This window comes from Chelonoidis abingdonii, chromosome 4, assembly GCF_003597395.2.
Source record: "Chelonoidis abingdonii isolate Lonesome George chromosome 4, CheloAbing_2.0, whole genome shotgun sequence".
NCBI lineage: Eukaryota > Metazoa > Chordata > Testudines > Testudinidae > Chelonoidis > Chelonoidis abingdonii.
The window spans coordinates 55351913-55366906 of NC_133772.1; the positions used below are offsets into that span (position 1 = coordinate 55351913).

The window sequence follows — 14994 nt, forward strand, 5'->3', positions numbered from 1 at the left end:
CTACTGAAGACAGAGCTTAGATGAAGTCAGGGAAGCTCTGCATTTGCAAAGGGATCTGCCTATGTGGATCCGATTTGCAGAACTTGGGGAACAATTTGCTCTTCCAGAGTTCCCTGCATGTCAGGAGAGCAGACTGAGAGAGTTCAGCTCTGCCCTGCATCTCTGAGAGGAGATTTTTGCTTTGAGGAAGTTCGAGTGTATTTTAGCCTTCATGCTATATTTTTCTGCATGGTTTTCTATTTTTTGTTTTGTGGCCTTTTAAGTTTGGCTTACATGCTTGTAGCTGCACTTAAGTAACCAGATTAGCTGTGCCAAATGTTTTAAGAATCCATATAATTGTCATATTAAAGGATCAGACTGCAAAGGACAAGGCACTTCAGCACATGGCAGCAATGTCATCCGCTCAGATCGTATCAGCTACTGCTATACACAACAAGTTGGGCCTGCCAGGAATTCCCCGTCCTACATTTCCTGGTGCACCTGGGGTAAGTTGTTAACTGATGCCAATACAAAGTTTATTTCCTAACAACGATCAGTAGGAAATAAAGGCTAGATCAATGGATTTATGCGCAAATTGTACTTACATCTGTGTTTGCAAAATGAATAAGTAATTTTGTGTATAAATGTATGAAATTTTTCTAAAAAGAAGGCAATTACAAAGTTCTTTTTCTCCCCACCCCCTCTAGTTTTGGCCAGGAATGATACAAACAGGGCAGCCGGGATCCTCACAAGAGTAAGTCTGAAGAATAAGAATGCTTTTATATGAAGTATATAACTAGTCAGTGGAATTCGCTGCCAGAGGATATTATTCAAGCAAATACTTAGCAAGATGAAAATAGAAGATTAGACAATTACAGGAACCTTTTCAGTCACAATAGCTCATATGGCTCCTGTTAAAACATTACAAATGATAACACTCCTTAAGACAGAAGCTGAATACTAACTGTGGACAATAATCACCCCACCCCACCCCACCCCACTCCACCTCCAGTATAGAATTGCACTATAAAGCAAGTATATGATAGTGTTGTGTGTATGTATATGTGTGTTTCCAATACAAATCTTACCTCACTCATTTCAGAATATACAGGACATGGGGGGAGGCGTAGGGGAAGATAGCCCAGACATCTATTTTTCTGTAGGGCAGGGAATGACCACTTCACGTGAGCAACAACTAGATGAAAGGCCTGGCCCCGTTCGGTGGGGTTTGAAGCTGCATGGCATCTTGGTAACAGGCACTTCATGTAGAGAAGAGACTTGTAAACCTGATGTATTCAGCCCCAGCCCTACAGGAAAGTGTGATCTGTGGAATATCTCCTCCCAGCTCTCATTATAGGCCTTATCCAAAGCACATTGAAATCAGTGGGAGTTTTTCCGTTGGATTCAGTGGGGTTTGGATTCACAGAAGGCCAAAAGCAACTGTTATGATCATCTAGTCTGACCTCTGTTACTGTTATCCAGTAATTTCTGCAGTGGAGGGAATTATTCTTCCCTACTACCTGAGTCAGTGGTTCTCAATCGGCTTGTAGCCCAGTCAGCACACAACTGCGGCTCATGTGACATCCTCAGGGCCACACAGGTAGTATTTATATTGTATGTGGATGCAGCCCACATAACGTACAGAGAGCTGCATCTGTGGCCCACAATGGCAAATAGATTGAGAACCACTGACCTAAGTGAACACTGTCAAGCTCAATAACTTGTGAATCAGGCTCTGTTTTACATTTGGGGTAACCCCTTCTTGCTTCATAACCTCTTTGTTGACTATCTTTTAAATATGCCTACTAGGAAAGAGCCATCTGTGTGCATAAAGATTATTAACCATGTATTTCCTTGTGCTGTATAACTAACTGAATGACCTGTGAATTGTATAGTTTGTGATTTTGTGTAACTATTTATTCCAGTGTAAAGCCATTCGTTCAGCAGGCCTATCCTATTCAGCCAACAGTCACAACTCCCATTTCAGGTAACTTCATTTTCTAGCTTCTTTTAAACAGAGCTGAATTGCATAAGGAAAAGTAATGAGTGTATTGTTAGTTTCTGAGCCCCACAGACCCCACTAATCTGTGTCCAGAATCTCATATGTCCCTTCCAGACATCAGTGGACAAGCAATTGATTAATTATGAAGAAAAGTCACTGTTTAGATAGGAAAACAGGACTCCTAATCCCAGCACATATGTGCCAACAGTTCTTGTGGCACTAAAGTATATCATCTGGTGGTATTTCATATGATGCAAGAAAATGACTTGTGAAGAACAGAATGGATGATGGGTTGCATATTTCAATTTAAGGGCTAAATCTTGCTTCCCTCACTCATGCAAAGTACATTGTATTTACTTAAAATTGGAGCTAAAATTATACCAAAATAATTTATATTCAGTCCTACAAAGTATAAAACATGTCACTACCAGTATATACACTATTGAGCTTTTTCTTCTTCCAGAGCATCTCAGGTTAGAAGCCAGTGCCACCAGAACTCTCCTCTGCTAATTACTTCTTAGTCTGGTAGAAGCCTTATACCTCAGAGCAAAAGAGGCTATGATTGCCCAGAATTTGTCATCTCATGTGCATTTCATTGCTAGTTCCAATAATGGGCATTATTTCTATCCAAATGACGACAAACTGTGTCCCTCACCAAACTTCCTCATCCCTTTATTTCTCATTTATTGGCTATTCTCGATTCTATCCATTCTTCTCTACATTATAATTTCCTACTACAGATTACTTGAAAGACGCTAGCCATCTTTCTGAGTAAAAACTTTCCTTTGTGGTCTTGCATATCTCACTCTCTTCTTGTTTTTCCTAAATTATGTAATGTTGCTCCCGAAGCCAGAAATTATGAGTCATCTTCAACTTTCAGTTTTTCACATCTCCTTTTGGAATCTGTTTCTTGCCACTGTTAGAACGCTGCCAGAATTTTCATCATTACTGAAATCCATATTCACATTTGACTGTTGCAATTCCCCTTTTTATATAGGGTTCCTAATCCGCTATCTAAATTTGAGGTGCAGAAGAATTACAGTCAGATTCCCATTCCAGGGAGTAGAAACATGTTACCTGAGTCCTCTTTCACCTTCACTAGCTTGTTGTCCATCTCTCTGAACCTACTTCAGAAATGTCGTCTTGGTTTTCAAATCTTGGGGGATTATCTCTGCCCTGCCTTCTGTGGTCTCTTGTCTCGCTTGGTCAGTTGCTCCACTCCTTCTTTGTTCTTTCTCCTTTTGTGGCTTTCCACAATTTGAAGCAAGAGAACAGTTACAGTTTTAATTGTGGTGAATCAGTTCTGGTGGTAGACATGCTTCCTCATAATAGGTCAAGTTACTGACCTTTGTTCTCATTTTGAGTTACAATTCATCTCCCTACATTAATTATTTATTATTATTTGTATTGCAGTAGTGCTTAAAGGCCCCCCTGTGCTAGGCTTTGCACAAACACATAGAAGAGCCCTGCCTTGAAGAGCTTACACTGTAAATAGACAAGAGTGGGAGGAGGAACAGGAGAGGAAAGCCCAAGGTCACACAGCAGGTCAGTGGTGAGCCAGGAATAGAACCCAGGTCTCCTGACTCCCATTAGACCATGCTGCCTACGAATGACCATGCTGCTAGTGAAATGTCAGTTATAATGCTGTGTAAAGTGTACAGTAATTAATTATATAGTTTAAGCAAAGATTATACAGTGACACGCTAGCTAAATAATTCAAAGAAGCTCCACTTTTGTTTCCCACCATCCTTAGCTTGACCAACCACATTGATACTATGATCAGTAGGTTGGATCCCCATCTTTCCATATTGTTTACCTTTAACAAATAATAAATCCATGTTGATTTAGTATTTTTTTAAAATCTGAATTAAGAAGAGCCCTATGGCTCCTCATTACATTTAATATAGAAAACAGAAGTTGAGAAATTTAATTGACTTGTACATAACAATGATACTTTGTATTTCAGGGTTTGAGCCTGCATCAGCTCCAGCACCCTCAGTTCCCGCTTGGCAGGGTCGATCCATTGGTACAACCAAACTCAGACTGGTGGAATTCTCAGCTTTTCTTGAACAACAGAGAGACCCAGAATCAGTAGGTGTTATCCAAAGAAATGCCTAGTAAACTTAAATAGTTCTCTGCTCTTCTTAATTGTATCTACCCTTTTCTGGTCTCTTCCCACGTGCTTTCCGCTGTTGACATTGATGTCACTTTGAGGCAGAATTTCTCAAGGCTGATAGACATCAGTCAATGCACTATAATATTACTCTGATTACAGTACAATTTTTCCCTTTTCAACTTTTTTTTATGGAAGCCATTGCTTATGAAAGTGAGGGACTGTGTCATGTTTGCCTCCTTTCAGTGCCTCCATTCAGCTTCACTGCAAGCTGCACTACATAGCTATGTCAGTGTGCCTCATTGCTGGTCCAGTCTGAGTGGCTTGCTGGCCCAATTTTCCAGTTATACAAAGTTGCATGGTGATTTGGGCCACAGTTCAGCAAAGTACTTAAGCACGTGTTTAATTCCTGTTGAAATCAATGGGTTTTAAGCAGATACTTAGAGATAAGGCTTGTGCTTAAGTTGTTTCTGGAACAGGGATATAATTTAAGGACATGCTTACAATTTAGCATGCCTTAGGTGCTTTGCAAAACCCAGGCTTTTGAGATTTGGGGAAAAATTTCTCTAGATACCAAGAACAGAGCATAATTACTGCTGTTGCTTTCAGTTTGAGTCTCCAGGAGTGTATCATTCCACTGAGCCACCTAGTTTATATTTTTTAAGGAACAGGTATTTGGACAAGAAGTTTTTGCTGAGAATAAACCTTCCTAACCTAATTTGATTTTAAACTTGTTTAAATTTCTGCTCCGATGAATAGAGCAAGAATAGTTGAGTAGTCTGTACAACTTACCTATTTAAAGATCTAAATGTGATGCTTGCTTTGATTTCAGTCCGTTTCTCAAAGCCAAATTCAATATTTAAAAAATATCTAGATTCTGCACTGCAAAATCTTAGGCAAGTCCATGGAGCTGGGTGTAATATTTCTTATTTAATCCATCCATTAGAGAGCTCATTTGATGAAGTAGCTCCTATTATTAATCATTGTGTTTTGTCTTTGCCATGAAAACTTATCAGCTTAACTCTCCTCCTGGATGTCAAAAAACACCATGAATCAAAAGAGCTTGTGTTAGTTTTCAGTGGAAAAACATGTTGTTGAACTGAAAATTTTTATTGAGATTATTGCAGAAAAGCAAATACTCTCATGAGCATGTGGTATAGACAGTCCTTTCTTCCTCAAATTGCTGGTAAAATACAGTAGCTTGAAGTAGAGTGGAGCTGTCATGTGGTGTTTATAATTCTGTTCTGGAAACCATAGAATTTATGGGCTATAGCTTGGTGATGTTATCAAGGGAGTGTTTACACAGCATAATGGAGATCAGAGACATAGTACATCAAAGGAATCCTTAAAACAGAGAAACATTAAACTAAAAAGTACAATATATTTCAGCAGTGAGATATTAAAATATATGGCCATATGTTGGGTTGCTAACTATTATATTTGGGCATGCTGGTTTAACTGGAGTGTCTGTGTTTAGAGATAGGGACAGTTCAGCTCTCGGTTACAAATGTCTATATCCAGAGTAACTCCCACTAACTGTTGTATATTTATACTACTAGTTTTTTAATCCTCTGGTTATGCATTCCATCAGTTTCATTATTCATTTGGAACAAAAGTGGCACCCTTGTTTCTATGTTCTTGCCTAATACAGTGGCTTTAATACACTCTTGGTGTCAGACTCTGAGCTCCTTTACCCCAGTGTAAATTAAGAGTCACTTCCTTGAGAGGGAATAATAAATAATGAAGAGGATTGGTCACTGATACAGAGCGATCCAGGTTGCAGGGTAAGCTGGGTGCAAGCAAACAATATGTGTTTTATTGTGGCCAACTGTATACATCTAGGAGCAAATGACATAGGCTGTACTAACAGAATGGGGGTCTCTATTCTGGGAGCCAGTGATTCTGAAAAAGATTCTGGAGTTATGTGAGCTCCCAGTGTGATGCTGTGGCCAGGAGGGCTATAATGCGATCCTTGGATGTATCAACAGAGGAGTCTGAGTAGGAGTAGGAAGTCCTGTATTTAGCATTAGTGCAGCTGCACCTCAAGTACTGTGTTCAGTTTTGGTGTCCACAATTTAAAGAGTATGTTAATAAATTGGAGAGAGTTCAGGGAAGAGCCATGAGAATGATTAAAGGAATAGTAATCATGCTTTAAAATGGCAGACTCAGGGAGCTCAATCTAGTTAGCTTAACAAAGGAAGGTTAAGGGGTGACCGGATCACAGTTTATAAGTGTCTGCACGGGGAACAAATATTTTATAATGGCCTCTTCCATCTAGCAGACAAAGGTATAACAAGATCCAGTGGCTGAAGTTGAAGCTAGACAAATTTACACTAGAAATACAGTCCAAATTGTTCACAGTGAGGACAATGAACCAGCAGAACAACTTTCTAAGGGTTGTGGTGGATTTTGTATCATTGGCAGTTTTAAAATCAAGAATGGATGTTTTTCTAAAAGATGCTCTAGTTCAAATAGGAATTACTTCAGGGAATCTCTCGGGCCTGTGTTATACAAGAGGTCAGCATAGATTATCACTGTGGTCCCTTCTGACCTTAGAGACTACGAACTCAGTGGAATTATCCTGCAGTATATTAACACTGAATGTTTTATTTTTCTTAAATGTATAGAGATACAATATCTGTAGGCCCCCATCCTGTGCTCTGAACACGTATACCATAATTTAAAAACATTCAAGAGGACTGCCGATAAATATAACAATTTACACCCCTCCTCAGGAGCCTGGGAAAAGAGATGCACCTGGCAGCATGCACAAATCCAGGCTCTGGAACACCAAGGGTGAAAATGAGTTCCAAAGTCATTGACCTTTCTCAGACAACGTATTGTCAGCAGCTTCCTGTCTTTTATATCAAGGGAGCTCCCATCCAAGTGCCTTTACTGATCTCATTGGTGGCTGCATGTCATGAGGAGAAAGGTGGACTTTTAGGTAATAAGGTCTCTAATCATCTAGGGTTTTGTAGATTAAAACCAAATTATGTAGAATTTCATCTGGAAACTTAATGGGAGCCCCAGAGCAGATCACAGAGCACTGATTATAAAGTGCTCCTGCTCCCAATATATAAGTGGGATGCAGCATTCTGTACTAGTTTCAGCTTCTGCAACTCTCTTGGCTGCAGCAGCTACCTGGGCATCCAAGATCCAACGCCACTTCCGACTTGCAAGCCTGTTTTGCAAATGGCAGTCACACTTCCTCAATGAAGGGCGCTGACAGCAGTGCAGCCAATGTTTCCAGCCGTTTCCCTTAACCCACCAACTTCATGTCAGCTTCACGTAGACAGACTCACAGAGAGAAGACTCTCATTCAAGCCCCAGTTCCATCTAAACAGGTAATTTGCTCCACTGTTCTGGCTGACTCAAATGTGATGGAGTCATAAAGTGAGGTGTCATACTGAAAGCAGCGCAGACATGGTCTCTTCATCAGTCCTTCCGGGGGCTTCATATTCACGCAACACCCACGCAAGAGAATCTTTGGCACAAAGGACAGTTGCTCACAGCTCTTAGTGAGATAAGAGTAGGGCCACTCCAGAGCAGCTCCAGCCACCCTTTCTATGGTTTTCAAATGAACCAACAAAACCTCATAGTTAATGGTGTCAATAGGGACTACTGTATCCCTAGCAGAGGCCAAAATTTACCGTGAAGTGCTACCAACACACAGAGTGATCTGTCAGATCAGTCTTATCTCTCAGGACTGCCTGATAACTCATTAGTTCCATCAATCTCCAAAAGCACACCAGCAAACTAGTTCCATTTCCCTGACATTGCAAATCAAAGGAGACAGTGGTCTGTGCATGATAGAGAGGTAAACCTATCCCTCCAACATCCACATCCTGCCCAAAAATGTGAGCCAGTATGTGGAGAAAATAAAGTCAGAATATGGGTACGTCCAGACTACCTGCCGGATTGGCGGGTAGTGATCGATCTATCAGGGATCAATATATCGCGTCTTGTCTAGATGCAACATATCGATCACTGAACACGCTCCCGTCGACTCTAGAACTCCACCAGGGCGAGCGACGGTAGCAGAGTCGATGGGGGAGCCTCGGCCGTCGATCATGTGCCGTGAGTATGGGAGGTAAGTCGAAATAAGATGAGTCGACTTCAGCTACGCTGTTCCCGTAGCTGAAGTTGCGTGTCTTACATTGACACCCCCTCCAGTGTAGACCAGGCCTATGACACTTGTTGACCTAACTGTTTTACATTTCTGCAAGTATTTATGGAGGTTCTCAAGAAAGCCTCCTCTTAAGAAGTTCCTAATAAAGAAGTATACCATCACGCGGCCTTGTAAGGTGTACAGTTTAGAAGTCCTTGGCTCAGTCACTGTATACCTAGTATATTGGTGATTTATGGGTTCTGGTGTACACAGAATGCTGCACAGGAATAGAAGATGTTGCATATGTGTCTCCCAAAGTTGTAGGGAAAATGTATGTTTGGAAAATAGTATGTGATTGTGTAACTAAAAACAGCATCCTGATACGCACACAGAGGGTGGCAAAGTTAAATAAATGAATTTTCTTTCCTAACTTCTGAGTGGTTAAAACCATGTCATTGAAACATCCTCTTTATATTGTTTTCATAATGGAATTATTATTATTCTACATTAATGTGTAAAATTTAGTTTAATAGATCTGTATCACAGTTTGAAAAACATGTACAGCGTTTGTATCTCTAGGCCATCTCACAGTTTCAAAAAATGAATAATAGAGCAGTACACTGACTTTGTCTTCCCTCTGCGAAATAGAACGGCTTTAACCAAATATGTTTTTGCCAGATTATATGTGCTCTGCAGTCACACCACTGGAATTAATAATATGAAACCAGCTGAGTGAAGTGAATAGATTTGCAACATAATCGACTACTAATGGTCAAAACATACTGCTTTGGCAACTCTGGGTATCAAAAAGTCATGTCCTAAGTATTATTTTTACATGCAGTAGCTCAGCATGCAACCCATTGCACTAGTACAGTACATGTGAGACTAAGGCTCAGCAGAGGCCTCTGAGCTCTCATTTTCCAGGCAGGTGCAGACTCTCTGAGGAATGTAACACATACACTTGTATTGCAGAGCAAAGTTAGAGACTTGAATTGAAAACCAGTGGTGAAGAAAGCCTGGATAAATACCACAAAGCCCTCTTTGGAGTAGCCTAATATCTTCTAGAATTCCTGCCATGTAGGGGTGAGAACCCCACAAGCATTTGCCTGTGATTGGGAGTGCACTGCTAGGAGATCCTACGTTTTCAATGCACTACATTGACATGAATGGTTAACTAGAGTACCAATATTATGAAACTACTTGAATCTTTCTTTTTTTAAAAAATAGCAGCTGCTTTCGTATTTGTATTGTACAAAAATAAGGCACGAAAAAAGTAAATTTATTGTCAGTTATAAACCCAAACTCATGCCGTTCTTTAGTCCCACTGTGGCAATTTCCTTACGTGTCTACCCTAGTCAAACATTAACCCTTCATACCAGAGTTTGAATGCTCAACCATTTGTGTGTTGGGCAGGGAGTCAGTGGCAATGGGAGAGGTTTCGGAAGGCAAGTGGGTAGAAGCAATAGGACAAAAATCTGTGAGATGGAGTAATGGTAGAAGGCTGAAAGGAGAGAAGACAGAAGGGAGCCAAAGATGCTCCCACTCTTCTCCCTTCAACTTGCATCAAGCGATCTGGGAGAAGCTGTGTAGGAGAATGACAGGAGCAGTGGGGGGAGAGCAGGGCAGATTGGCTGAGCAAAAGCCACAGCTAGCTGATCGGCTTGTCAGCAGAATGTTAGGAGCTGCCGCTCTTCTAACCAGCAGAGGAAAAGGGTGAAGAGCCCTCCATAAGAGGTTGGCAAGGAACCGCAAAGCCAGCCAGGGAGGGCAGACTCTATGTAATAAAAGGGGTTTGTGCTGTGCTTCTTTGCTCATCTGGCTGTTCCTGAAGCTTCACTAAATTTGTCCTGTTCTCTCAGGGAATACGTGAGAGCTCCCACTTCGTTACTTGCAGTTTTGAGGGTGGCTGATAGTTTACTATTAATATGGTTTGATTATCTGGATCCTACTGTAAATAATGGCATGCAGAATAGTCCAAAGACTATGAACAGTCCCCCAAGGGCAAAAGTGGAAGCTTCCTCGCTCAGAACATTGAAAAGGAGAATGAACAAAGCACTAAAAATACATATTTTAGGGAGTACTCTGCCTTGCAACATAATGACTCGAGAACTCTTTGGATTTTGCAAGAAATACAACTGATAAAACTTAGTCTAGATTTATCTTGGGCAATTCTGATTTTGTTTTTTAAGTGACAGAGAATTTTCCAACAAACTCCAAAGCCACTCCTAGAGATGGGATGCTGGACGTACACCCTGATCTCATTTAGCTTTGCTTCACAACATTCTGATTGTGTCTATAGTTGTGGCTCTTTATCTCTGCTATGGGACTCTACTAGTATGGAAATTAGTGTTAATTTTTTTCCTAATATAGAAATAATTTACAAACAAGAAATGCACAGTAGTTATGTACATTTTAAGCCATGAAGTTTTAGGTTGTTGTATTTCTTTGTTCCTCTTCTGACCTAATAAATGGATATATGTAAACTTTTAAGCAAGAATCTGCAGAAGCTTTTAAACCAGAATCATGTAACAATTTACTCTATCCTTGAAACAGTCCAAGGGTGGCCAGACTTACTGATCCTCCACACCGTATATGACAATCTTCAGAAGTTTGAGAGCCAGGGCACTCCTGCTGGGGTTTGAGGCTTCTGCCCCACAGGAGGCACCTGCAGGGCTGAGGGCTTCAGCTCTGCTCCTGCTAAAGCCTCGAGCACTGGCAGGTGCGTTCCATATGGCTGAAGCCCTGAGAGCCTCCTCCCCACTGGGCAGAAGCCCCTACCCCACCACCCTGCTGCAATGCAGAGGTCTGAGCTCCTCCCCATCCCTGTCTAGTAGGTGGAGAATTTAGCCACCCCTGAAATAGTCTTTTAGTACCTTTTTACCAGTAACATTTCGCAGTAAATAAAATGAGGTACTATTTTTAACCAAATGGATTACCAACATTTATTAGCTGAAAACAGAAACCCTCACATAAATAATTACTTACTTAGGTCTTATTTGCCTGAGCAGCATCCCCTTGACTTCAGTGCAGGTCTCTGTGGTTTTAAAGGTGTATCCACACACAACTCACTGCAGGATTGGGGCACTAAAGAGTTATATCGCCCTTCCATTGGTAATGAACGTGTAAAAGTACAAGAGCCTGTAACTATCAGTCAGTATTCTAGTGGATTTCAAACGTGCTCCATAGAATCCTGTCCCTTGCAGGACTCTCTTTCCTAATCACAGAATTATTCCATTTACAGGTGAAATTTTAAATAGCAAAAACCTTCCTAAAATTATAGAATGGAAATAATTAGCCTCACTTTAACTTTTGGTATTTTTGGAAATTGCAAAGTAGGATGTAGGATGCCACACTTACAACGTCTCTGAATATTGACTCTGCAGCTCTGGATGAGTTAAATGACTCTCTCTTTAATGTGAAAAACAACTAAACATACATGTGCCAAATTCCTGTTGCATTTTCTTCCAAATTCTCTGATCGTTCATTAGTTCAGTGGTCCTTTGTACTTACAAACAAACTATAGAATTTCACCTCAAGTCTTCAAACACCAGTCACTTTATAAGAGAAAAAGTACCTCTCTTTAATTGTATTCCAACTCTGTATATTTGGAACCTCACCATATTAAATGATCATATTTACCAGTCTGTTGCTGTCAGTCTAAGATCTCTTTACTTAGATGTTTTGTGATTTCACTGTAAGAGTTCCTGGGAAGTTTAGAACAAATTTCTATTCGTGGTTAAACTAAGTAAATGTGTTTTCTAACACGTAGAAGTTGAATCCTCAAGCAGATTAGAGAGAACCTAAACTGTTGTCTTACATACAAGTGTTTCTAAAATACAAAGACTCAAAAAGTTAACTTATTATAATTTCAATATAGTAGACCTTCTCCTCAATATATTTTACCTGTCTGATTCTTCAGTTGCAACCCAAACTGATCTAATTAGGTATCTGTTGGTCTACCTCCAAAAAATTTTTTTTCTTCCCTGTCTTCTGAGCATTCAACTGTGATTACTGCTTTCAAGCAATCTCTAGCACTTGAAACAGTTTTACATCTAAAATTCCTTACAGCTAGAAAAGAATAGCATGAAGAGCAAATTTTCCAAATTAACCCACCTACTCATAATGTGGGGTAATAGCATTAGGTATAAAATTCAGAATTTGTTTTAAAAAGAAACGGTGGTGGGGAAGTATAATCTTAATGGAAATGTTCCTTATTTTTTATTTCCGGGTTTGTTTGTTTTAAACAAGGCTTTTGTATTTAAATATTACCCTGCAGTATTCTGAGTCCAGAGAGCATTGTGAAGGAGAGCCACAAAGTGAACCTGACTAGAAGTGAATCATAAAAGTGAAACTTCTAGCCTGGTCTCATTGTGCAAATGCAATAAAATATAAAAAAATAACCAAACCATCTCAGCTGATGGGGAAAAAATTACATTTTTAAAATTCTCTCCATTTTAACTGTGTAAAATATTACAGAGGCACAGGAGTTTTCTTATGTTATATTATCAACACATCTTAAGCTGTGTTTAGAAGTTTATCCTCTTGTACTCTTTATAGGCAGCATATCAAAGATGTCAACTTTTTAGTTATATGAAACTCCTTGTCTAGCCTCCTTCTTATATAAAAAGAAGAGCAAATGAAATTAAATTTAGATGGATCAATTTTTTAAAAAGAATTAATTTAGTGTGGTGGACTTCAGATTCAAGGTTATTTTAATATAAAGTTGAATGAAGTACACAAAAATATGGAGTTCACTTCTGTTGATGTGTATAGTGATTATGCATCTACACTGTGGAATGAACATATGTCATACTCTGTAAAATTTTCAAACTTGAGTGTCTGTATTTAGACACCTAAATTAAAGTGCCCTGATTTTTCAGAGGTGCTCAGAACGACGGTTCCCTTTGGTTTAGTATTGATATAATCCTGAAACTGGCTATTTGATAGCAGCTGCCTGTGGCTGCATGGAGCCTCATTGGCTTCAAGGGGGACCTATGCAAGTCTAGATCGTCTAGCTCCATAGTTCCTGTGGCAGGATTGCAACCATAGGTGCCTAAAATTAGGTGTCCAGTATGCAAATATTGGTGGCAATAAGTAGAAAGACATTTGGCAGTAACTGATTCTCCAAAGTTGGCTTTCCTTAATGTTAGTGTGACCAGGTGTGAAAGATCATCCACATCATTCTTGTTCAAAATCTGTCACTGTTGCTTAAAATTTTCAAAATAAAATCATAATCACAATTTTTTTTGCAGAACTTACCAAAAAAAAAAAATCAATTTTGTTGGCTCCCCCTGCTGGCTCTGCAGTCATGAGCAAACACTGCTCCTAGAGCTCTGCTGAGATCGTTATTGGTGCTTGTGAAAAACCCAGGGAGTAAAAATAACCATATTAATTTTGACTTTATTAGATGCATAGGGGATGACAGTTGACAAATGGAAAGTGGAATCAGCAGAGAGATTTTATTTAAAAAACTCCTAAGAGAGCATTGCAAATAATGGAAGTGGGTTTTAGAGATGTAAAATCACAATGAACCCTTGTTGATTCTCACTAATGGTCAAGAAGTGAATTGGGGAGTGTATCAGTATGAGGGTAAATGCATATAAATTATACCTCGGTAGTCAGCCGGGAGCGCTATTATCATGCACTAACCCTGCCAAACACAGCAGTAGGATCTAGCTTGTTTCTTAAATTGCAGTTGTTTGACTTTTCAAATTTAATAATGTTCTTTTAACTTAAGGAGAGTTTTTTTGTGTGTAATTCCCTAGTGTTCTTTAAAAAGAAAACCTGAAATAACAGTAATTCCATCAGGTGCTGTCGTCTTAACGCCATGGTTCTTCAGTGCGTTTGGAACTTTTAAATCCACAGATCTGTCATTTGAGCTACTGGAATAATTGGTAGCAATAGTAGGTTGTCATCTCTTTTGTAGACCAGCACTAGAGAGGCAGAGGAATAGTGGATCAGGGATCTTGGGGTTATTCCAGGATTTAGAGGGGAATGTGATCTAGTGGGCACAGACTCTTCTTCCTGTTTTAACCAAACAGGACCCCTCTGTCCCTCACCTCCTCCCTGTCGTGTCTCTTCTCTAACCCTGGTACCAGGCCTCAGGCCCATTGTCCTCATATAGCCAGTCTCTGTCTTCATTCCACAATCTCCATGCCTAGCAAGTTCAAGTTTCATCCCTCCTAACTCCCCATCACAGTCCCAATCTACTTGCACAGTCATTCCATTTCCCCCAGCTTTTCCTTCTCTGTCTCCTTGCCCAGCCAGTCCAAATTTCTCTGCCACCCCCCAGTTCCTCATTCAGTCTGTCTGTCTGTCTCTCTCTCTCTCTCTCCTACCCTGGCCTCCAATCACACCCTCCCACCTCCTAATCCACCTTCCCAGTCTCCACCAGCTCTCAGTCACAGTCTCTCTCCCCAGCTCCCCATGTAATCTCCATGCTCCCCGGCCTCTGTGTCCCAGGCCCTGTCTCTAGCCAGTCCCAGTTCTCCCCTCTACCCTGTTTCCTAGTCAGGCCTCCACCCCGCCACCTCATTCTGCTAACTGGTTCCTACTCTTTATCCCACTCATTTCCAGTTTCTGTCCTACCCTCAGGCTTCCTGTCCCACTCTGTTCCCCTGTTTCTGTCCCCCCTGCAGATCCGGCTCTCATTCCCTTTACTTTCAAAACAGGCAAATCTCTCCTCCCCCTGCCAGGAGACGAGCCAATGACAGCAAAGGAGAGAGAGGCTCCCTGCTCTCTGTTCAGGTGCCCAGACCTTAACCTAGCATGGCCCGCAGCAACCCAGAGCTG

General features: G+C 40.6%; 1 protein-coding gene across 4 annotated transcripts in view; it reads left to right on the forward strand.

The window, feature by feature from the left end:
* Window positions 1-14994, forward strand: part of TEAD1 (TEA domain transcription factor 1) — a 146016-nt gene that overhangs the window by 92565 nt on the left and 38457 nt on the right. For all 4 annotated transcript variants that reach the window (XM_032791807.2, XM_032791808.2, XM_075065183.1 and 1 more), the window contains 4 exons: window positions 351-485; window positions 687-733; window positions 1905-1966; window positions 3948-4072. In XM_032791807.2, the coding sequence (XP_032647698.1) occupies window positions 351-485; window positions 687-733; window positions 1905-1966; window positions 3948-4072 (369 nt within the window). The remainder of the gene's footprint in view (window positions 1-350; window positions 486-686; window positions 734-1904; window positions 1967-3947; window positions 4073-14994) is intronic.